Source organism: Sorex fumeus, unplaced genomic scaffold (genome assembly GCF_029834395.1).
Source record: "Sorex fumeus unplaced genomic scaffold, SorFum_2.1 ptg000003l, whole genome shotgun sequence".
Taxonomy (NCBI): domain Eukaryota; kingdom Metazoa; phylum Chordata; class Mammalia; order Eulipotyphla; family Soricidae; genus Sorex; species Sorex fumeus.
Window position 1 is genome coordinate 46001242 of NW_026606060.1, and position 25841 is coordinate 46027082.

The 25841-nt window shown below is 40.5% G+C and overlaps 1 protein-coding gene across 1 annotated transcript in view; it reads left to right on the forward strand.

Moving 5' to 3' along the window:
* Positions 1-258: 258 nt before the first annotated feature.
* Positions 259-25841, forward strand: part of APAF1 (apoptotic peptidase activating factor 1) — a 97182-nt gene continuing 71599 nt past the window's right edge. Inside the window, exons 1-9 of the mRNA XM_056114368.1 lie at positions 259-407; positions 693-882; positions 1217-1414; positions 14058-14241; positions 16198-16310; positions 16415-16546; positions 21651-21889; positions 22287-22454; positions 23678-23809. Coding sequence (XP_055970343.1) covers positions 270-407; positions 693-882; positions 1217-1414; positions 14058-14241; positions 16198-16310; positions 16415-16546; positions 21651-21889; positions 22287-22454; positions 23678-23809 — 1494 coding nt within the window. The 5' untranslated portion in view covers positions 259-269. The remainder of the gene's footprint in view (positions 408-692; positions 883-1216; positions 1415-14057; positions 14242-16197; positions 16311-16414; positions 16547-21650; positions 21890-22286; positions 22455-23677; positions 23810-25841) is intronic.

Genomic DNA, 25841 nt, shown 5'->3' on the forward strand with positions numbered 1-25841 from the left:
TGTGTGTGTGTGTGTGTGTGTGTGTGTATGTGTGTATGTGTGTGTGTGTGTGTGTTTATCAGTTTGGGTGTGACTGCCAAGCTACTGGAAAACTAGGGAGCTAGGGAGAGGAGGAGGTCCAGTCCCATTCTGAGAGAGCTCAGAGATCTCAGTCACAGGTCCCGCATACCTGGATTTTACTGCAGGTTCTCTCATAGACTGACAGATATTTTGATGTTTGATTTTCAGCTCATGGTTGACAGCTCAGAGAAAGAAAAACTTGAGGGAGAATGGATGCAAAAGCTCGAAATTGTTTGCTTCAACATAGAGAAGCTCTTGAAAAGGACATCAAGACATCCTACATCATGGATCACATGATTAGTGATGGCGTTTTAACAGTATCAGAGGAAGAAAAAGTTAAAAATGAGGTGAAGTCTCTGAGGCAGTCTGTACTTTCAGAATTTTAGGTGTAACAAATTTAGGGTGGAGGGGGGATGGGCCATACTTGGCTATGATCAGGGATCACTCCTGGCAGTGCTCAGCAGACCATATGTGGTACTAGAGATTGAATCTGGGTTGGCTACTTGCCAGGCAAGAGCTTACCCTTGGACTGTCTCTCTGGCCCCTCTTTCAGAGTTGTAGAATTTAAACTATAGCTTGCAAAGGTCTCCACGAATTTATGTTGCAAACATATTCTTTTTTTTTTTTTTTAGCCCACTCAACAGCATCGAGCAGCTATGCTAATTAAAATGATACTTAAAAAAGATAATTATTCCTACATATCATTCTATAATGCTCTACTCCATGAAGGATATAAAGACCTTGCCGCTCTTCTCCATGGTGCTGTTCCTGCGGTCTCTTCTTTCAATGGCAAAGATTCAGTTGGTGGAATAACTTCATATGGTTTGTATTCAGGATACTTTCAAATGCTTCCCTAAAAGCTACATTGATACAGTTTTGTCTTATGGATGGAGTTGGCTGAAGATACTGCAAAATGGATGTGAAAACATAATTATTTTTTCTAATCTAAGTATTTTCATTTAATTTCAGTTTTTCTTATTTAAAGTGCTGTCTGCTGCTGATATAATAATATATCCACATCCTAATTTTAAAAGTTGTTTTCCTTTAATTTAGGGTGTACTGAGAAATTAGAACTATTACTTGATTTTAGTACTATTACTTGAGTATCCATTTCAAAATTTTATTTGTGCTCACTTTGTTTTGTTTTGCATTTCAGTTAGAACAGTCCTGTGTGAAGGTGGGGTACCGCAGAGGCCGGTTGTTTTTGTTACCAGGAAGAAGTTGGTGACTGCAATTCGTGAGAGGCTCTTCAAACTGAATTCTGAACCAGGATGGGTCACTATATATGGAATGGCAGGTTGTGGAAAGTCTGTATTAGCTGCAGAAGCTGTTCGAGATCATTGCTTCCTAGAAAGTAAGTTTTGGCTACTATCCTTTTTTTGACTAAAGAGGTACTCTTAGGCTTACATTAATTTCCTATTTTTTTATTTTTAATTTTAATTTTTTTGATTTTTGGGGGGTCACACCTGGCGATGTACAGGGGTTACTCCTGGCTCTGCATTCAGAAATTATTCCTTGTGGTGCTTGGGGGACCATATGAGATGTTGGGAATCGAACCTGGGTTGACCTCGTGCAAGGCAAACACCCTATCCGCTGTGCTATCGCTCCAGCCCCTAATTTTCTATTATTGTTGTACTGAATTACCATGTATTTGGTGATCCCAAACACCAGATTATCATAGTTCCAAAGTTCCAAATTACTTCTGGAAGCCAGAAGTCCAAAGTAATTTTTATTGGGCTAATGCCAAGGTTCAGCAGGACTGAGTTCTTCCTAAGGCCCCGGGACTAAGCATTTCCTCGACATTTCTCAGATTCTAGAGGTGGCCTGCATTTTTTCTTCTTATAGTTCCCTTGTCCAAATGTTTAGAGCTGGAGCGATAGCACAGCGGTAGGGCGTTTGCCTTGCACGCAGCCAACATGGCCGACCTGAGTTCGATCCCTCTGCCCCTCTCGGAGAGCCCGGCAAGCTACCGAGAGTTTCTCGCCTGCATGGCAGAGCCTGGCAAGCTCCCCGTGACGTATTCGATATGCCAGACACAGTAACAACAAAGTCTCCAATGGAGACGTTACTGGGCCCGCTTGAGCAAATCTACGAACAACGGGAGGGCCTTTACCTTTACCTAGAGCAATTTTTCTGATCTTTAAGTTCTTCTTCCCTCTCTGATATTTGCTTCTATTGTAACATGCTTGTTCTTCTTCTTCTTTTTTTTTTTTGCTTTGTCTTTGGGCTACACTTGGCAGTACTCAGGGTTTATTCCTGGATCTGTGTTCAGGGATCAATCCTGGAGGCTATTGTGGTGCCTGGAATCAAACCTAGGTTGGCTGCATGGAGGCAAGTGCCTTGTTCGCTATACTATCTCTCTGACTCCTGTCACATATTCTTTGACTCTGATCTCTGGCCTCCTGCGTATGATGCCTTATAATTTCATTAGGTCCACCAGATTATCCTTGATAATATCTTGTTTAAAAATCTTTCATTGCATTCACCTTATAAGGTGACATATTTACAAGTTCTGTGGAGTAGGCTCTGGATATCTTGGGGTCTGGAAGTGGGGGGGTGGTGGTAGGAGAAGGGTCATTATTCTGCCTACCATATGTGTGATTAAATTTGGAATTTGTTTTTTTCTCATCCTTATTATTGACACTAGATTAGCCAGGCCAGTAGCTTTATATTTGTGTTAGTTGCACATAGTACCACTGTGAATGAAAGTAGTTCCCTTGTATCTTAATAAAGGAGAAAATTCTAGGATCGAAGAGACCTTAAAATGTTTCAGTTTATATCCCTGCCTTCAAGCACTATTGGACTTACATGTCCCGTGAATTGTGTTACTTTTGCTCTAGAATGCTATGAGGAAGGAATCTTGGAAATGCATCACATCTAAGACTCTCCCAGTGAGTGGTATTTGAACTCCTATATTAAAAGACTAATTTCATTTCTGTAACTAATTCTGTCACTTGTTTTTTAAAATAAAACTCTTTAGTAGTCCATTTTTTTGGGGGGTGGGGGAGATCCAGGCAGTATCCAGGGGGATCCTGGGACCATTCCTGAGAATACAAGGCTCACTGGACCTGACGATTCAGTTCTTGGTTCCAGTGGTGCAGTGCCACTGGAGCTCTGAGAGCCTAGGTCCACCAGGGCAATCCTAGCAGTGTGTTGGTGCATCCAGGGTATACCTGGCGATGCTGGGAAGGGTGACTTGTGGATTGGACTACAGGGAACAGGTAGGCCCCCTGTGCATGCAGGGAATATGGTCCTGACCGCTGAGCCATCTCCTGGCCTTGGAGCCCATTTTCCTTTGTCCATAAGAAAATGAACATGTGTGAATAACAACCAAGAGGTTTTTTTGTTTATTTCATTTATTTTTTCTTTTTGGTTCATACCCAGTGATGCTCAGGGGTACTCCTGGCTCTGCGCTTAGGAATTACTCCTGGCGGTGCTTGGGGACTATATGGGATGGCAGGGATTGAACCTGGGTTGGCTGTGTGCAAGGCAAACACCCTACCTTCTGTACTATGACTCCGGCCCCGCAAGGGGTTTTTTAGAAAAAGAAAAGGGAAAGAGACTTCTGTCTCATTTGTTGCCTGGTGATTGTTGTTCTTTTTCTGTGTTTTGGGTCATGCTGGTGATGCTCAAGGTCTGCTGCTGACCCATACCATGTGGTGCCAGGGATTGAACCCGGGCTTCTTGCATGCAAAGTAAGCATTCCAGCTCTTTGAGCTTTGTTCTTGGTGCTTATTATTTTTTTTTGACTTTTATTCAGTAAATGGCATGTATCCAGTAAGTTTAAGAGTCTATGTTCAGTAAATATAGCAGTATTTGGTACTATTTTAGGCAATGGGGATCTATCCAAAATGAAGGCAGTTTGTGCATCTAAGGAATCCACTCACAGTCTAGGAGGGGAGAAAGAATATATAAACAAATTACAATAACGATCACAACCATCCTGTTGTTCATCGATTGCCTCAAGCAGGCCCCAGTAACGTCTCCTTCATCCTAGCCCTGAGATTTTTTAAAAAGTGCCATATTCGAGGCTCTTTCAGGGTTAGGAGAATGAGACCCATCATTGTTACTGGTATTTGGCATATTGGGTATGCCACGGGGAGTTTGCCAGACTCTGCTGTGTGGGCAGTTTACATTCGGTAGCCTGCCAGGTTGTCCAAAGTAAGAATGAGATAATAAGATATCGCTTCCGGGAGCTGGGTTTTATAGTCTCTGGATCTTGGCCGTTGATGGGATTACACGGTGCCAGGGGGCCAGTTGGTGGGTGTGACCCCTGCCTACTGGAATTTGGAGGATCTGGGTGGAGGATGCTCAGCCCCGATCTGAGCAGGCTTGGAGATGTCAGCCCTGGGACCTGCATGCCTTTGTTCCTCTGCCTGTACCTTTATGTGTGTGGAGAGTGGTTTCAGCATGGTGGTGGCTGGTTCTGGAGGTCTTCGGCTTGGAGACAATTTACAATGTTTGCGAGAAATTGAGTAATAGAGAGTTATAAAGGACAGCCGTGCCAGGCTGTGGGGCAGGTGAGAGACCTCCCCACCCCCAAGGGACCCAGCCCTGACAGCCGACCTCCACTAGCCAACCACCACCATGCTCCAGGCCACTTTTCGACGCTCAGGCCGAGCCTCATGCATTAATGAAGTCCCAGGGAACCCAGAAAGGGTGGAACTTCATTACCTTGGACTCCGGACTCAGCAGACCTCGAAACAGAGATCCTTTGCCTGCTTCCCCCAGTCTCCGGTGACTCAGGGATCACACCCATAAGCCACACCTTGCCGGCACCAGATAATTTCCTCATTGGCCACCCTCCAGAACTCAGTTTGCTCCTCTCAGACAGGAGTATAAAATGAGGCTTCCAGAACCATGCCACTGGACTACCCCAAGGAACCCAGCCCCAGTAGCCGACCTCCACTACCAAACCATCGCCACTCTCCAGGCCGCATTCTGGAACACTCGACAGTGATTATAAGATACTTCCTACCCATTTTCCTATAATTACTACACCATATCTGATAGGGTTCAGATAGTAGGCAACAAATCATAGAGAAAAATATATAAATATATACCGCTCGGAGAGCCCGGCAAGCTACCGAGAGTATCCCGCCTGCCAGGGCAGAGCCTGGCAAGCCCCCCCTGGCATATTCAATATACCAAATACAGTAACGAGAAGAGGTCTCTTTTTCCTGACCCCGAAAGAGTCTCCAATAATTGAGAAAAGACGAGTAAGAAGAGACTGCTAAAATCTCAGGGCTGGGTGGAATAGAGATATTACTGGCACCTGCTCGAGTAATTCGAAGATCAACGGGATGACAGTGATGCAGTGATAAAGCACAGACTTAGAGTAAACGAAGAGGACCAGATAGGTATAGTTCTTATTTGCCTTGCACACAGCAGACCTGGGTTTGATCCCCTGCACCTCTTGTCTCCCCTCTTGCCAGGAGTGATCCCTGAGTGCAGAGCTAGGAATAAGTCCTGAGTATCACTGGTCAACCACACTGACCAACCACTCCCCCACCCAGCCAATGAAAAAAAAGTAAAGGTAAAAGTAAAGGCCTTCCCATTGTTCATCGATTTGCTTGAGCGGGCCCAGTAACATCTCCATTGGAGATTTTGTTGTTACTGTGTTTGGCATATCCAATACGTCACGGGGAGCTTGCCAGGCTCTGCCATGTGGGCGAGATACTCTCGGTAGCTTGCTGGGTTCTCCGAGAAGGGCAGAGGAATCGAACTCGGGTCGGCCATGTTGGCTACGTGCAAAGCAAACGCCCTACCACTGTGCTATCGCTCCAGCCCTAATGAAAAAAGCCAAAATAAAGGAAGGAAGAATGTGTTGATTCTGGGTGAAGAAGATGGTCAAGACAGACTTCCTGAATGAGATGACATTCTGGTAGGGTGGAGTTTTGAGGAAGTATAGAAAAGTTCTTTAGGCAGACAAGGTAGGGATGGGAGGGGAGAATATAATAATTCTTTTGTGTTTGTGCCATACCTGGTGGTGCTCAGGATTTACTCCTGGGTCTCCACAAGGGGATTACTCTTGGTGGAGGGCTCGGGGAACAACAACTGGTGCCAGAGGTTAAACCCAAGTTTGCCTCGTGAAAAGCAATTACCCTGCCTGCTTTACTATATCTGTGGCCCAATCAGATAATAATTATTTTATTTACAATATATAATCAGGAGTTAAGACAGCTTATATGGTGGCAAAATGAATGAAATAAGTGGTTCTCCTCTAAGATGTAAGAAGATGGAGTTGAGGGCACATCTACTGTACTTCATCCTAGTTTTATACTTCACAGCCTTTGTCAGTAGTATTGATTGTAATTTGTTGGAAGTATGCTCAGTTCCTCATCCTTGTTTTTCCCTTTGTGCATTACAGAGAACTTCCTCGTACTTTGCTCCATGTGGTCTTGGGAAAGGATTTATTTTACTTGTTTTTTAACCTGACTGCAAAGTTACTTGGTTACACACACACACACACACACACACACACACATAATATATATATCATAAGGTAAAGGTAAAGGCCTTATGATATACTTAGTTATTAAGTATATATTAAATTTGTTTAAGTTCTTTTGTGAAGAAGTGGGGTTACCTTTCAATATTGTGAATTAAAAAAAATCTATATAATTTATAGCTTTGAAAGTGTTCCCCTGACTTAATTTAAGTCGTTCCAGATTATCGGGGTGAATTTTCAGTTGTGGAACTTAGTTGACCAGTAGTCTATGGAATTAGTTACTCAGGAATCAAATCGCACAAGTTGTGGTCTTCAAATAGATTTAACCACTTCGTTTTGAGAAAATATCAGTGATTAGTATCAATTTTAGCTCTAAGTCCTTGAATCTTTTAGGGCTGTAAAGATAGCTTAAAGAGCTCTAGCTCATGCTTTGCATGCAGAAGTCCCACCTATGATCCTGTGGCACCCACTAGGTCCTCTGTGTTATCTCCAAGCTCAGGGTGGTACCAAAACAAAACCAGACAAACTAAAGAGACTTAGCTTCCCGTTCTTCGTTTTTCTTCGTTGTGGTGGTGATAACTGGGGCTTACACACATTTAGTTGCGGTGGTTGTCCACTTGTTTGAGATGTTCCCTGGGGTTTATACACTTGGTTGTAGTGTCACACACTTGAGTTGTGCTTTTTGCTGAGGGTCTCATACTTTATTTGTCAGGTACTTGCTTGTAACATGCCAGAGATCCGCACACTTTTTTTTTGCACTGAGAATCAAAAATGATGCTGCTCCCAGGATCACACTCTGCTTGTAGGGCTGTACCAGGAATTGAATATTTGACTTCATGTCTGTAAGGCAGATACTCTACCACCAAGCCATCTGCGAACTCCAAGTCTTAGCTTCTTCCCTTGTTTATTTCCTTCAAAATCTTACCATTCTTATAGCTGGAGAGATAGTACAGCCAGTTAGTGTTTGCCTTGCTTGCAGCCAACCTGAATTTGATTTCTAGCACGTCATATGGTCTCCCGACCCTGCTAGGAGTGGTCCCAGAATTCAGAGCTGGGAGTAAGTCCTAAGCACAGCCAGATTATACCCAAATAACAATAACAACAAGGTTTCCCACTGTCATTTCTTCTCCTTATTCTCCCTCTCTCTAATGTGTTTTTCTCCTCTCCATGATTATCGTTTTATTTCTTGTATCACACCTGTAGGTTTGATACAAGGAATTCTTCAACATCATCTAGATGTCCTATGACTTACTTACTCTGACAGCTGGAGATAGTGTCAACTCCTAGAGGTCAAAGAATCAAAACTACCTCTTTAAAAAAAACCAATTCCCACCCCCCCCCCAAAAAAAAAACCAGACAAACCAAAAACTCAAAACCAACTATTTCGTTTTCCTCTTCAGATGCCAAGTACAAATCTAGGTTGGTGTCTGTGATTCTGAACAGTCAGAGATTGAAGTTTGTTCTTCTTTGGTGACTTTATTTACTGGATAGCCATTATAAATCAGGATTTCACTCAGAAATAGCCAGATGCACCGGACAAGGAATGTGGCTTTGGTGTGGCACCAGGAATTAGCTTTGGTGTGGCACCAGGTATCGCAGACAGCAGAGCTGCCAGAATTCCATTGGTATATTTGGGACCATGGGGTTTTGAACTTGTGGCCATACAGTCAGATGCTCTCTGTAAGCTAGCAGAACAGGGCAACATAACTGAATGGGGTTGCAGGGGTGGCGTGGGGTGTGGATTGTGAAAAATCTTAAAATGTTTTTTGAAAGATAAATTTCAGTATGATTTCTTATTAGTGTTTGATTTGTATACCTATTTCATATATATCTATGTACTCAGGGTCTCATAAACATTTCTCAGGCAAGAAGGGATCATGAGTGGAAAAAGCTTTGCTCTAAGCCATTGAGTGATTCCTTCAGTCCCCTCCCACTGTGACTTTTTTTTTTCCTTTTTGGTCACTTCTGGCTCTGCACTCAGTAGTTACTCCTGGTGGTGCTTGGAGGACCACATGGGATGCTGGGAATCGAACCCAGTTCAGCCACATGCAAGGCAAACATCCTACCTGCTATGCTATTGCTCCAGCCCCTGCAATGTGACTTTTTCTTAATTGTTATCTCTGCTAGCTTGAGTTTGACTTAAATTTATTTTTTTATATCACTTGTTTGGAATTTTCATTTTTTTTTAAGTTTCTTGTATATTTTAGATATTAGGCCTTGGTTTTAGATGTTATTAAATACTTTCTTTTTACCATCCATATTAATTTTGTCCTGGTCGTTCTTTGTAGATATCTTTATTTTTAAGGTAACTAAATCAGTGAGCTTTTTCTTCTAATTTGTACTCTTACTATTCTTATTTAGTTCTTTACTTGTTTTTGGCATTTATACATCCACTGATTCAAGAGTGGGCCACTGGAGTGATAGCACAGAAACTAGGGTGCTTGCCTTGCATGTGGCCACCAGGGTTTGATCCCCTGCATCCCATATGATCCCTTAAGCACCAACAGGACTGATCCCTGAGGCACTGCTGGGTGTGGCCTTAAAATCATATATGTATACATATATGTATGTATATAAACATTGTTATTTTTTGCCATTTCATTTGTACACAGTTACCTTTTTTTCTTTTAAAAGTATAGATGAATCTACAGGTAAACTTATTTTGTTTTGTGGGTCACACCTGACTGTGCTCAGGGCTTACTCCTGGCTGTTTGCTCAAGGACAACTCCTGGCAGTGCTCAGGGGACCATATGGGGTGCTGGGGATCGAATCCAGGTTGGCTGCATGCAAGGCAAGTGCCCTACTGTTAGCCCCCAGGTAAACTTTATTTAAAAACAACAACAAAAAACCCAAGAACTTTATCTTCATTAAGGGTTATTCCTGTAGGAAGTTTCCTTTTGTATGTGTGTGTGTGTGTGTGCGTGTGCGTGTGTGTGTGTGTGTGTGTGTGTGTGTGTGTGTGGTGATTAGTCAAATTCAGGAATGTTCAAAAACAACAATTAAGTTTCTTTGGTGGGGACAACCCCAGTTTCCTTGTCAGGGATCAAGCCCACACTTTCCGCACACATTCCTGTCTGTTGGGCCATTATTCTGGACCCTAAATTCTTAAACTTCTGTGCTTATTTTAGGCCTATACATTTTGGAGGCTGTCAGTTGGGTGACATCTGGCACTGCCAAGGCCTATTTCTTATTCCTGGCTCTGTGGTTGGGGAGACACCTGAAGGACCATATGTGGTGCTGGGGTTTGAACCAGGGTTTTGTATATTTGCATGAAGGCAAGTGCCTTAGCTCCTGTACTATCTGTGTGGCCATATCCCTAGATAATTGTGTATGTGTGTGTGTGTGTGTGTGTGTGCATGCGCGTGCCTATGTGTTTTTGTGTATATGTTTTATTTTGGGGTCACATCTGGGGAATATGTGGTGTCAGGGATTGTGAACCCCACAGCCACATTCATGGCAAGCACTTTGCCTCCTGTACTGTCTCCTGGGTCCTTGCCTGTACATTTTTAAATAACTTGATTTTCCGTTGAAAGTTAAATTTTTTGTTTTTTTTTTTAAGGTGGATAAGAAAATTGTAGAGCTTCTGTAGTTTTGAATGACTTATACTGTTTTATCTGTTGAGCTTTTAACACTTGGATGTTTTCCTCTGTGGTTGTCTATTCATTTGATATCTCTGATGTTGCTACATTATTAATTATTGCAAGAATAGATCTCATGTGAAAGTATGGGCTGATTTTCTCTAAGTAAATATACCATTTCTCTGAATAAAATGTTCTGAATTATATGTACAAGCCTTATTCAAGGCTAAATTGCTCCCTCTTGTGCCCATATTAAAGATGGATTCTTTCTGAAATGTGAAACTGTGCTTTAGTGTTTAACCATGTTGTGATAGCAGATTTGGAGATCAGGTGGTCATTTTATCAGTCTTTTTTTTTTTTTTTTGGTGATGCAGCAGAGTTTATAGTTGGAATTAGTTTTATAATAAAGTTGTAAATGTATAATTATAAGATTATAAATTTATGACTTTATTACAATAAATTTGTTTTGTTACAATATTTATTAAATTAATATAATACATTTTACTTATTTTACAAAAATTATCCTGGGTGCTCAGGACTTTACTCCTTACTGTGCTCAGGGATCACTCCTGGAGGTGTTGGGACACCATATGAGATGCCAGAATTCACCCCAGGACAGCTGTGTGCAAGGCAAGTGCCCTACTTGCTTGTACTATTGCTCTGAAACATATTTAGGAAGATGTGAGGGGAAAGAAAGGGAGATGTGTGTTCAAAAGAGAATATGGGCTTCTCCAGAGTAAAAATAGGCAAGCAAGGAAACAAAGACAAGCATGCAAGATATGCGTTCAGAAGAAAACACTGGCTTGAAGAACAAGTCCTGAATGTTTTTGGAGAGGATGTTTATCTTTTTAAAACTAGTAGTTCGAAGAGTTTTTTTGCATATGTTTATCTTGCCCGAGTGTTTCTGCTGTAAATTTAGGAGAGAAAGACCTTTGTTGATGTAGGTAATAGGTATTTAAATTTTAAATGTCCTTAGAGCAGATTAATCACCTGTATTAGGATATTTCCTTTGCCTTGTGTTTATTCATAGGATAATTTTTTAAAGTTGAAAGCACAAGTTAAAAAGAAAACAGAACAACAGGTAGTTGAAATTTTTCTTATTTTAAACGTAACAGACTAGGGACTAGATCAATAGTATGGTGGGTAGGGTGTTTGCCTTGCATGTGGCTGACCCAGGTTCAATCCCAGGACCACATATGGTTCTCTGAGCCCGTCAGGAGTGATCCCTAAGTGCAGAGTCAAGAGTAACCCCTGAGCATGACTGGGTGTGACCCCAAAACAAAAATGACAAAATAGTATTTTCATTTAAAAGAAATAAAAATTATTTTCACTTGCTTTTTATCCTAAATTCTAAATCATTTATTAAAGATAATCAGATATAATACTTTGGAACCTACTTTTCCAAACTCTTTCACACATCAGATACAGACACAGCTAAACTTATAGGGGCTTCTTAATAACCATTTCTTGCATATTACCTTATACTGAAGGGAAATCTAAGGGAACTTTAGGAACCTTCAGAATTAAAATAGGAGAATTTACCTCATTCCTCCTAAGACTGGGTCTGATAATGAAATCTTTCTTCCTGGTACTATCTTTGCTTCAGTTCTGAAGAGTACTGTGTTGCCTTGCCCAAACTGAACATTGACACTGGAAGTTTAAATCCCAGTTCTACTTGTTTAACTGTAACTTTGGGCAAATCATTCAACCTTTCTATACCTCTGGAATGAGGATAGTAATAGTGTCTTCCTGATAGTTGCTTTCAGGATGAAATGTATATTGACATATATAACTTTTTTAAAAAAATTTTTTGGGTCACACCCAGCAATGCACAGGGGTTACTTCTGGCTCTGCACTCAGGAGTCACTCCTGGCGGTGATCAGGGGACCATATGGGATGCTGGGAATCGAACCCGGGTTGGCTGCGTGCAAGGCAAACGCCCTACCCGCTGTGCTATCTCTCCAGCCCCGACATATATAACTTTTATAATAGTATTTCATAAATATCAGTCACTGATAGATATTTGTGCAGCTGGAGTGATAGTACAGCAGGTGGGGCATTTGCCATGCGTGTGGCTGGTTGGAGTACAATCCCCAGCATCCCATCCCTTCTCCAAGCACTGCCAGGAGAAGTTCCTGAGTGCAGAGGTAGGAGTAACCCCTGTGCATTGCTGTTTGTGGCCAAGAAATGAAGAAAAAAAAGTAGACAAATATCTATATCTATATATATCTGTGTCTCTATATATCTTTCAGATACTTTAGTTTTTCAGATACAGGTTTCTTTTTTACTTATTTGTGAATACCAGTGAACTTTACTTTGGTATAATGCAATTTAGACTTTTATATCTGTTTTTTTTTGCCTTTTTTATACTTTTAAAACCACACAATATAAATATTTTTGGTTAATTTAATTTCACTGGTATAATCTGATACTCCTGTTCATATTTTACAATAGAGACCTCTTTTTTTTTTCTTTTTGGGTCACACCTGGCGATGCACAGGGGTTACTCCTGGCTCTGCACTCAGGAGTTACTCCTGGCGGTGCTCAGGGGACCATATGGGATGCTGGGAATTGAACCCGGGTAGGCGGCATGCAAGGCAAATGCCCTACCCACTGTGCTATCTCTCCAGCGAGACCCCTTTCTTATTTTTGTTACCTATGTGGAGGTGCTTGAGTATAGTTTAATATTTTTGTCTTCTCTATATATAAGTAAAAAAATATTCAAATATTTTAAGTTGATATTAATAACAGGTAACAGTTAATATTAACACTAATAATATCTATTCTAATACAATTATTGCTAATTCATAGTTTAATATTTGTAAAAAAAAAACATTGATGTTTGGTGCCTGGGATCCAACACAGGACCTCATATGTATGCTGTACCAATATGTCACATTCCTGGCCTCAAATTACATATTTTATATCATTAATCTCACATAACTTTCAAAAAGATGGGATAGACAATAAAAAGTAAATGTGACTGATTAAGTGATTTGTTAAAAATTGCACAGCTAGTAAGCAAAAGACCCAGAGTTGAACCTGACTTCTTTTTTTAAGATTCTCTGAGAACCATGAGTGAGTTCTGTGTTACTGGATGCCAGTGTTCTCAGGCAGAGGTGATTCTGCTCTTCCCTCTCCCGGGCATATATTTAATAATACTTGGAAATTTCTTTAAAAAAATTTTTTTTGGCGTATTGGGTTACACTGTGATACATAGGACTTATTCCTGGCTTTGTACTTAGGAATTAATCCTTGTAGTGCTTGGGGGACCATATGGGATGCCAGGAATTGAACCTACTGTGTGCAAGGCAAATGTCCTACCTGCTGTACTATTGCTCCAGCCCACCACTGAAGATATTTTTCATTGTCATAACTGTGAAGGGGGAATGATCAAAGCATTTAATGCATTCTTTCTCAGAATGGAGGATACTGTCCCCAGAGGGGTGCTGGAATCAGCCAGAAGGGGCCATAGTACCCTCCCTTGATACTGGGGGATGCTTGTTTTCTGTTTGTTTGCTTAAATAGATTTCCAGGGAATTTTTTTTTTCCCCCTGAAAAGGGTGGTAGGCCAGATTAAGTTTGGGAAGCTCGGGTCCAGTGCATAGAGGCCAGGAAGATTGTTAAATCCTCTTCAATGGACATGACAGCCTAAATATAAAGTTACCTGGTGCCAAATGTCAAGGATGCTGAAGTTGAGAAACTGCAATACACTGATTACTGATGACATAGGAGGAATATGGTGAAATTTTGTTCAATGAGATTTTACTGATAAAGTTTTACTTCAAACTTCAGTTTTCTCATATCTATAAAACTCAACATTGTCCCTAAGCAAAATTCATACTGTGAATACATAAGGCATGAATGGTGTGCTGAAATTGAAGAATGAGTTATTCTGTTGCTTATTAGTGAAATCTTGAAAGGAAAACTGCTGTTTAAAGGCTCTAAATTATTTTTTTCCTCCTCAGGTTGTTTCCCAGGGGGTGTACATTGGGTTTCCATCGGGAAACAAGACAAGTCTGGACTTTTGATGAAACTGCAAAATCTTTGCACACGGTTGGATCAGGATGAGAGCTTTTCTCAGAGGCTCCCACTTAATATTGAAGAGGCTAAAGACCGTCTCCGCGTTCTGATGCTACGCAAATATCCAAGGTACAAATAGTCAAATTTAGTAGGTGTATAAATTCCAATGAGAATGAAATACTGACATATTGAAAGCATCATAGCCTTTACTGTTGTTCACCTGAGAGTCAAGACAGAGCCATTGTTTTCTAGATATTCTCTTTTTCTGGTTTTGAAGCCACAGCAAATATTAGGAGGGTCCTTCCAGCTGTGTTCTAAGAGCCATGTGATGCCAGGGACTGAATGTGGACCTTCCACATGCAAAGCTTGTGTTCAACCCGTCGAACATCATTCTGGATGGGTTTATTGTCTCTAAAAATAAGTGGTTGTCACTGTCCTAAAATTGCTGCTTTTCCTTTTCTTTTTGCATGATACCTTTCACATCATGTGGTATGTCTAGTCTCAAGTCTCTCAAGAAAAGTTTCTTAGTAGTCAGTTGGTGACTGGTCTCTGTTAGAAAATGCAAGCCTCTTACCTTGAATCCATGGTTTCCTTTTTTGTTCTTGGACCATATTCTGCAGTGTTAAGAGACTGTTTCTCTCCCTGTTCAGACAGCACTCCTGGTAGTGCTCAGGGAACCAAATGTGGTGCCAGGGATCTAATAGTATTCTTCTGTATGTAAGGCAAGCACTATGACCTCTATACTATTTCCATACTATCCTGAATTCCTTAATCTATAATAAGTTAGCATAGGATAAGAGAAGAAGTAAATATAGGCAGCTGGTAAAACATTGCATTAAAATGAATTATTTATTCATATGAAAAGCCTCTGAGATAATTTTTCAGGGTGCTCACTGTACTGGATATGCTCCATTTTCTCTGGCTTCTTTCTCCAGATTCTTCTGTTACCTCTCCTTCTCCTTGATAGTCACTGACATCTGTTTTCCTAATGAAATAGGTTTGACCATTCCCGCTTTCTCACTCAGTGTCTTCCTTGATCCTACTTCCCTTGCAGTAATACAAGTGATTTGCATGTAGGAAAATATTGTAACTACTCTCTTGTGTGTGTATGGGAGCATGGCTTATAAAGCCCATCATTTCATGTTTCTTCACATCGTTGGGTCTATGCTGTTGCAATTTTCAGACTTGTGTCAGTCCCTTGAGTCTTTTTTTGTAATGTGAAGAAGTAGTGTGCCATTCAGATGAAACCACTGTAGCATTATGCTATCAGATTTTGGTTGTATTTTTCCCCATCTGTTCTGATGAGTTAAAAGTTTTTGAGTAAATCAAGGAGAAGTTGGCACAGAGGTTCTTTGTCATCAGAAACAAATTGCGTTTTTGGATAGAGTTCTCCAGGGTACCAAATGAAAGTAGTGCTCTTGCCAGTATGTTTTGTTGGGTTTGAACATAAGCTTCTAGTTTCATAGGTGAAACATGATCATATATTATTATGGTGTATGATTTGTTTTACTGCTAACCTGAGCCTAGTACTTCCTTGGCATTGGTGAATTCTATTGGGGAGAAGATCCCATTGGGAAAAAGATCCTGTTATTTTCATAGTTCTCTTTATGTACTAGGTAATTCATTCCTAATACTTACATGGTATACACAGTTGTCTTCTTTTTTTCTTTGTTTTTGGGCCACACCTTGAGGTGCTTGGGACTTCTCCTGGCTCTGTTCCTGGCAGAGGACTCAGTACTGCTTCTGTTGGTACTTGTTGGATCATGTGGTATTAAGGATCAAACCTGGGGCCTCCTATACTCGAAACATGCACTCAGGCAGTTGATCAGGCTCTCTTGCCCTATAAAGTCTTTAATATGGTTTTATTTGGAATTTCAGGAAAGGAAAATCTTCCCTTTTTTTTCTCATTTGAATCAATATTTGCTATGGAAGGAATGTAACAAAGGAGGATGATCTATTGTGTTTTTTTCCCTCCTCAAATTCTGCAGATGTTAAAAACATTGGGGGCATTCCTTTTTTAAAAAAGGAAGCTTAAAATAAATGTAATTAGTTATTCCATACAGTTATTATTATTTTTTTAATTAGGTCTCTGTTGATCTTGGATGATGTTTGGGATCCTTGGGTTTTAAAAGCTTTTGACAATCAGTGTCAGATTCTTCTTACAACCAGAGACAAGAGTGTCACAGATTCCGTAATGGGTAAGGATTCGTATTTTGTTTCTTCAGTACTTCTCTTTCAATTCAATTGCTATTCCAAATATGTGGGAAACCAAGTTATTTATTGTCTTATAATTTTGTTACAGGTCCTAAATATGTAGTTCCTGTGGAGAGTGGCTTAGGAAAAGAAAAAGGACTTGAAATTTTATCTCTTTTTGTAAATATGAAGAAAACAGAATTGCCAGAACAAGCGCATAGTATTATAAAAGAATGTAAAGGTATCTTTATTTATTTTACACATGAGTGCTTATAGAGATAACAGTGTACACTTTGAAAGTTGAACTAATGGATATAAACAGCACATGGGCACGCCCAGACTGTACTAGGATGTTTAATATTCTAAATCTCTTCAACACTGTATGTGGTTAGTGATGCTTTGGTAATCATTCATTAAAAACTAGGGATGCAAAAAAATGCAAGTCAACAGTAAGGTAAAGTTCATGCCTTTTTTTTTCAAATTTAATTTTATTTTTATAAACTAGTTCACAATATTTGATTACATTTAATATTTGAGCTGGAGCAATAGCACAGTGGGTAGGACATTGCACCTTGCAATAGCGCCTTGCAATAGTGTTTGTCTTGTACATGGCTGACCCAGGTTCGATTCCTCCGCCCCTCTCGGAGAGCCCAGCAAGCTACTTCACCCGCACGGCAAAGCCTGGCAAGCTACCCGTGACGTATTCAATATGCCAAGCACAGTAACAAGTCTCACAATGTTACTGGGCCCCCTGGAGCAAATTGATAAACAATGGGAGGACAGTGCTACAGTGCTAGTATTTGAACACCAATCCTACCACCATTACACCTTCCCACCACCATATTTTGGATGTTTCCATCCCGAACCCAAACTCCTGCCCCAAAGCTGAATGGAAATAATTTATTTTGTGTTGTTTTAAAGTGCATGCCTTGCACGCATGAGATTTGGGTTCAAGTTCAGTTTCTTGTAAAAAAAAAATCTCAAATTATTTGTGGGAGGTGTGAGATAAAGACATGACTACTGTCATCACAGAATAAAAATTTACAGTGAGAATTAGAATTATTAGAGTTTAACTTATTCTTTTGTGTGAGGATTTTAGAAAACAAGTGTTCTGGTCTGGAGTTTCTCTGTGGTAGAGCTCAGAGGCTTGCGGTGGAGAGGTAGATCCCCAGCACTGACGCTCATGTCCAGGGCACATCAAAGTGTGCAGTTACTGCTGTACCATAGTGTGTGTGTGTGTGTGTGTGTGTGTGTGTGTGTGAGAGAGAGAGAGAGAGAGAGAGAGAGAGAGAGAGAGAGAGAGAGAGAGAGAGAGCTTCACAGCTACAATTTGGCCCACAGTGTGTGAGCCCAGCAGGCCTTGCAGTCAAAGCATGGGCCTTCTGCGTCCATGGGTGTCACCTCACAACCTCAGAAGGAAGACGAGAGGAGGGGAACAATAAAGCTATTGCTCTTAATATGGTCAGTCCAGAACATGTGTCATTTTCTAAATGTGTGTTTTAAATGACATTTTTTAGGAGGGTCATTTTTGGAGCACACTCAGCGATGCTCAGGGTTATTCCTGAGTCTGCACTCAGGAATTACTCCTATTAGTGCTCAGGGGACTGTATGGGATGCCAGGATTGAACTTGGGTCCACTGCATGCAAGGAAAATGCCCTACATGTTGTACTTTCACTCTGGCCCCATAAATGACTATATAAATATTAGTATAAAATACTAATATTTTGGGCTGGAGCGATAGCACAGTGGTAGGGTGTTTGCCTTGCGCGCAGCCAGCCCAGCTGAGCCGGGTTTGATTCCTCTGCCCCTCTCGGAGAGCCCGGCAAGCAGCCGAGCGTATCTCGCCCACGTGGCAAAGCCTGGCAAGCTACCTGTGACGTATTCAATATGCAAACACAGTAACAAGAAGTCTCAAAAAAATGAAGACGTTACTGGGCCCACTGGAGCAAATCAAAAAATGAGAGGACTGTGACCGTGACCATGACTAATATTTTAAGAAACAATCCTTTTGTGACATGAGTATTTAATAGATTTTTTAAAGGCACTTGATTGAAGATATTATACCCTTGTTATGTCTTGCAAATAGTTTTGCCCCAGATTTTTTTTGCCTTTTACTTTCATTTGTATTACTTTTTGACATACAGAAATTAAAAATTTTATTATGGCCAAAGCCACAGCTGTTAACATTTTCTTCATTGGTTGTTAATGCTTGGGAATCTCTTTTTGGGAAAGAGAACACTAGTTTTTCTGTTTGTTTCTTTTCTCCCCCCTCTCCCCCTTCCCTTCACTGTTGTAATGATGACGGGGGGGATGAACACATGGTGGGTTGTGGTAGTTGCATTTTTAGCTGTGGTGCTGCTGGAGTAGGGGGTGGGGTCACACATCAGACCTTGTTGCTTGCAAACTCTGCTCTGAATCCCACTAAGGTTTGAATTCCTGATTGTGCTTGCATACATACTTGGTGGGGCTAGGCACATGTGTCTTTGTGTATGTAGGGTCGCTGTTATCACATAGGTCACTCATTTTTAGTTGGATGTACCCCTTTGTGGTAGTGCTTGCACACAGCTGACTGCAGTACGACTGGAAATTGCTTGCAGTGCCAGAGACCACAGAACATAGTTGTCAGACTGAGATAGCAGAGCAACCAGTATTACTCTGGACTTGTGTGGCAGTACCAGGGATTAAACTCATAACCATATGCCTGAAAGACAGTTCTAAGCCCCTGGGTGTTTCTCAGGGCCAAACTTTTTCTTTCTTTTTTTCTCTTCTATGTCAGATTGCTCCATGATTTTTTATTTTATTTTATTTTATTTTATTTTTTTTTGATGTTATTTTATTTTTTTTTTTATTTATCATTTTTTTTTATTAGTGAAACACCATGAAGTATACTTATAGACTCACAAATTTTTGTGCTTGGGTTTCAGTTATACAATGATCAAGTACCCATCCCTCCACCAGTGCCCATCCTCCCCCACCACGGGTCCTATCATCCCTCCGACCCCCCTTCCTCCCCCCCTCCCCCCCCCCCCCCCCCCCCCGTCCCACCCTGCCGCTGTGGCAGGGCATTCCTCCCTGTTCTCTCTCTCTTCTTTTGGGTACTGTGTTTTGCCAGAGAGGCATTGAGTGGCAGTCATGTTTGGTCTATAGACCACTTTTAGCATGTCTCTCCCACCCTGGGAGGGTCTTCACAACACCCTTTATTTGGTGCTCTCTTCTCTATCTGAGCTTCCTTCTCACCTAGCACATGTGGCTGGCCTTCAAGTCATGGAGCAAAATTCCTGGTACTAATCTGAGCTCCATGATTTTGAGTTAGTTGACTTAAAATTTTTTTTAACTTAAAAAATATTAAACATAGAAAATATACTTGATTCATATTCATTATAAAGGTGCTACATGTCCATTTTTAAAGGATTGAAGAATGAAATTATAAAGAAGTAATTGGAATTATGTGTAATCTGATCATTACTACCATTGTGAGAGTTTTTCTTCTTCCTGTCTTTTAGACATAACTAGCTTTGGAAAAATAATTGAAACTTGGTGGTATATTTGGTTTTGGATATTGTCTTCTTTCATAATATATCTTTTTTTTTATGTTTTTGTTTTGGCGCCACACCTGGCGGTGCTCAGGGGTTACTCCTGGTTCTGTACTCAGAAATCACTCCTAGTGCTCTGGGGACCATTTGGGATGCTGGGATCAAATCTGGGTCATCCGCATGCAAGGCAAGCACCTTGCCCACTGTACTATTTCTGGTTATATATATATGTATACATATATACACACACACATATATATATTTTCTAAAATATACAGTGAACATTTTACATGTCTTTAAATATCTTTTGAAAAAATTATTAATGAGGTAATATTGTGATATACTTATTCAATAATTTCTTTAACTGGTTAAAATATTTTATTTTTAAATAGTTCTGTGATATATATCTATAAATGAAAAAAATTTTGGTGTATTATTTTGTTTTTATAGTAGTCATACCCAATAATGCTTGACTCAGCGTTTGGGCCAGACATATTTTTTGCTGGCCTGAGCAGTGCTCAGGGACTGATAGAGCACTCCAGGAAGTGCTCCAGGGGGCCATGCTAAATCCTTCAGGGGCCAGAATTGAAGGCCGGGTCATGCACGTACTAGATATGTGCATCCTTGGGCTATACTTTTCATCACAGAAAATGTTTCTTTTCTTGTGGGGCTGGGGGAAGTGGGTTGGGCCACACCCAGCCATACTCAAGGATTGTTCCTGGTTCTGTGTTCAAGAGTGACCCCCTTGTTGGTGGTGCTGGGAGTCAGACCCAGTCCTGCTGGGTATAAGACAAGATCCTTAACTCCTGTATAAGAGAAAGAAAGTTTATATCTTCTTCTTTCTTTCTTTTAAGGTAGAAGGCACACGGGTAGTGCTTGAGATCTGGGACCACTCCAGGCAGAGGTGATTCTGGCATGAATTCCAAGTGCTCAGGGTCACTGGGCTGTACCTGGGATGCTGGGTCCATCAGCATTGCACCCTCGGTTGCTTGGAGCATCCAGGACTATGCCTGATGGTACTCAGGGCTATGTACCAGGGGTCAGGGTTTTTCACATGCTAGATTTGTGCTTTAGTTTTTCTTTGGGGCTACACCGAGAAGTATTCAGGGACTATTTCTGGCTCTTTGCTAAGTGGTTACCCCCTATGGTGATCAGGGCACCATCTGGTCTGGGGATTGACCAAACTTCCTGCTTGGAGAGCTTATGCTCAGTTCCTCGAGTTATCTCTCTGGTCCCTGGGGTTGTTCTTTTACTATATCTGTTAAGCTCTCTCAGTTAAGCTGTCTCCCTGACCCCATGAAACATATGAAAGAAGTTTTTTATTTTAATTAAATCACTGTGAGATAGAACATTACAAAGCTGTTGATGATCTGGTTTTATTCATACAGTGTTCCAACACCCATCCCTCCACCAGTGTCATGAAATATTTTTTATTTCGCCCGCATGGCAAAGCCTGGCAAGCTACCCGTGATGTATTCAGTATGCCAAACACAGTAACAACAAGTCTCAAAATGGAGACGTTACTGGGCCCGCTTGAGCAAATCGATGAATAACGGGAGGACAGTGCTGCAGACAGATTTCCTTAGAATAACATACCTGAAGTGAGCTTAAGTAATTTGACCTTTATGGAAGTTGTTATGCTATATATCCTAACTCAGTAAAACTATGGGAAAAAATAAACCAAGGTGCTACAAACATCTTTAAGGCTTTGGATAAAAATGCAGCAGAAATAAAGGGATTCTCAAATTACAAGTCATTTAAAAATGAGATAGTATTAACATCTATTTTATTTCATTTGAAATTTTTTTTAGGTTCTCCTCTTGTAGTATCTTTAATCGGTGCTCTTTTACGTGACTTTCCCAATCGCTGGGAATACTACCTCAGACAACTTCAGAACAAGCAGTTTAAAAGAATAAGGAAATCTTCATCTTATGATTATGAGGCTTTGGACGAAGCCATGTCTATAAGTGTAGAAATGCTTAGAGAAGATATCAAAGATTATTATACCGATCTTTCTATTCTTCAGAAGGATGTCAAGGTGCCTACAAAGGTAATAGAAGAACCACCAATTTTTGTCCTTGGCTATTTACAGCATGGAATCTTTTGTATAATACTGAGTATATTGTTACAGAGGAAATTGGAGGGATAGAAAGTGACCGAGTGATATAGTAGGAGATATAGAAGTTCACTGTTCTTAGCCTCCATCAAGAACTTTCTGTAGAATTTAGATGATTATCTTACTTTACAGCGATTGTAGTGAAGCTGGAGGAGAGTATGACTTCTTTCTCTTTTCTGTCTTGAGTAATTGTTGGGCTCTAAATGGAGACCTTATGGGTTTTCAGATAGAAACTCCTGGGGTCTTAAAACCTTTCAGCAGTCTTGGTGGTATTTTTTTTTCTTGGTGGTATTTTTTTAATGGCACATTTTAAGCTTAAAATGATTCCTAGGTGTTATGTATTCTCTGGGACATGGAAACTGAAGAAGTTGAAGACATTCTGCAGGAGTTTGTTAATAAGTCGCTTTTATTCTGTGATCGGAATGGAAAGTCATTTCATTACTATTTACATGATCTTCAAGTAGATTTCCTTACAGAGAAGAATCGCAGCCAGTTGCAGGTATTTCATGTCTGCATATGTATTTTTTTTTTCTTTAACTTTTACTTGGAAAGATATTTCATCTTCAGAGAAGTTGTCACGCAGTACATAGTTTCTGCACATACACCCTTTGCCTATCTTCCCCACATGTTAATGTCTTATACAACTATAATAGTTATCAGAAACTGAAAATTAACACTGATACATCAATCAGCCCACATACTCTTTTTTTGTTGTTGTTGCTTCTTGGGTCACACCTAGCAACGCACAGGGGTTACTCCTGGCTCTGCACTCAGGAATTACTCCTGTGGTGCTCAGGGGACCATATGGGATACTGGGAATTGATCCCGGGTTGGTCACGTGCAAGGCAAATGCCCTACCCGCTGTGCTGTCACTCCAGTCCCCAGCCCATATTTTATTTGCATTTATTTCTTAACCATACTCACTAATGTCTCCCTCCTTTTTTTTTGTGGTCCAGTTCCAATTCTTGATCTTGTATTGCATTTTATCATACAGCATAAAATGAGTATCATGTTTCTCTCATTTCTTCACATATTTGAAAATTGTACAGCTTTCTATCTTAGAGTCACTTTTTTTCATATGGGCCACTCTGAGCAGTGCTTATATGGGTGTGGGTGGAGGCAGGGTCACTCCCAGTGATGCTTGGTGCAGTGAATTGGGCATGATAGTTCAGGCTTGGTGGGTCTTGCATACTGCACCCAGGATCAAAACTCTAGGCCTTGCAAAGGCTAGGAATGTCTTTAACCGCCAGAACTATATCCCTGGCTTTTTATGGACTAGATCAAGGCTGTATATTTTTAGCATAATACCATAGAAATGATGTGTTTATAGTGTGTCATGTCAGTGTATTGATTACTTAATATGAGTGAAATCAACAGTGATCACTATCACTTTTTTGTTGTGATTTTGGGTGCACTCCCAGTGGTGTTCAGGGCTGACTCTTGGCTCTGTGCTCAGATATCATTCCTTAGAGGGCTTGGGGAACCATACAGGGTTCTGGGAGATTGAAGTCAGATCGGTTGCGTGCATGGCAAACTGATACCTTGTTTAAAGTGATATCTGCCACTTCCCACTATCATGTTAGAATTTTTTCTTTTTAAATTAATAAGTATCTTGTGGAGCGATCTGTACATTCTTGTTCTAAAGTTTTGGAAACTAGAGTTATGTAATTCTTAGGTCATGAAGTTGTATCTATTCTCTGAAGTGTTTCATTTGCATTTCAGGACCTACATAAGAAGATAATCACCCAATTCCAGAGATATCATCAGTTATATACTCTTTCACCAGATGAGGAGGACTGTATGTACTGGTATAATTTTTTGGCCTATCATATGGCCAGTGCCAAAATGCACAAAGTAAGATACCTGTTTAAAAAATTTTCTTTTTGCTCACTTTCATCTTATGACAGAAAGTTTCTTTTATGAGTAATAAAGTTTGCAACCTATCTAGGTATTTTAAACCTACAGTGATTTATAATTGTACCTTAGTAATTAGAAAATGAACTGTTTAAAAATTCACTTTTGGGGCTAGAGTGATAGTACAGTGGGTAGGTTATTTGCTTTGCACGCGACCAACCTGGTTTCAATCCCTGGCATCCCATATAGTCCCCCGAGCACTGCCAGGAGTAACTCCTGAGTTTAGAGCCAGGAGTAACCCCTTAGCATCACTGGGTATGACCCCCCAAAAAGCCAAAAAATATTCACTTTCTTCTTACCAGTAGCTTTTCTTTATGAGAGGCTAGGATTTATTTTTAGGCTTTGAGAAGAAAAATATTTTTTATCTATTTAATAAATATTTACTGATTGCCTGTTACATAGTAATACAATTCTTCTTTATGTGGGCTTACACATGCATAAACTGCTTCTTAAGAATTTTTGTTAGATGAGGGAATTACAATGGATAGGTTTTAAATTATATCAGAGGGTAAGTGCTCAGAGGAAATGAAGCATAGAAAGAGAAAGAGAGTGATGATAAAGGGGTAGCATAATTTGCTTCTGAATATGATATAACTTTTTTCAGCCAGACTTATGTAGGCTTTATTTTGAGAGTTTTAGTTTTTGACCTAACTATAGAGAGAAAGAGAAGTCAAAGATGACTCCAGACTTGTTAAATAGAAAGAATGGAGTTGTTTAGAGCTAAATTAGAGACATCTTTGGACAAAACAAGTGTTTTTTCAGAAATAGAATGGGAGTGTAGGAACTTCTTTTGATTATGTTGTCTTGTGAGAATATGAAGATACTTGATGGAAAATACTGAATAAGCAGATAGATAGGAAATTTTCTGGCAAAAGTTAGTGACTAGCATTCAAATTTGGGAATCAGAATATAGAGAGATTTGAAGTTCTGATTACTAGCTAACTATTCCCAATGTTTACATTTCAGAAAATTGTATATGCTTTTGGTAGTTTTCTATTCTCAGTTATTTTATGTTTTGGATATAGAGATGATATAGCTATACATGCGAAGACAGAAACCTAGCACAATGTATTTTGTATATAATAATCTGTACTGGAAGGAAGGTATTCCAATAAAAATCATTGTTCTAGGGGCTGGAGAGATAGCACAGTGGGTAGGGCATCTGCCTTGCACACGGCCACCCCGGGTTCGATTTCCAGTATTCCATATGGTCCCCTGAGCACCACTAGGGGTGACTCCTGAGTGCAGAGCGAGGAGTAACCCCTGTGCATTGCCGGGTGTGACCCAAAAATTAAAAAAAAAATTGTTCTAGTTGTATGAATTTTTTTGTTTTTGTTTTTTTGGTTCACATCCAGCGATGCACAGGGGTTACTCCTGGTTCATGCACTCAGGAATTACTCCTGGCCGTGCTCAGGGGACCATATGGGATGCTGGGAATCGAACCCGGGTCGGCCACATGCAAGGCAAACGCTTTACCCGCTCTGCTATCACTCCAGTCCCAAGTTGTATGAATTTTTATTGTTTGAATGTTGTGTTGGTTTTCAGCTTTTCCCTTTTTTTTTTTCTTTTTGGGTCACACCAGGCGATGCACAGGAGTTACTTCTGGTTCATGCACTCAGGAATTACTCCTGGCGGTGCTCGGGGGACCATATGGGATGCTGAAAATCGAACCTAGGTCGGCTGCGTGCAAGGCAAACGCCCTACCCGCTGTGTTATTGCTCCAGCCCCCAGTTTTTCCCTTTTGATGATATAATAAATATTCTTGTTTATTGTTGTACCTATATTATTTCCTTTGAAAATTCCTAGAAATGTTATTACTGGGGCCATAATTTTTAAAACAAAATTGAGGTTAGAGAGATTGTACAGGGGTAAGGTGCTTGCCTTGCATGTGGCTGACCGCTGTTTGATCCCTGGCACTGCATTATATGGCCCCCTGTTGCCACAGGAGTGACCCCTTAGCACAGAGCCAGGA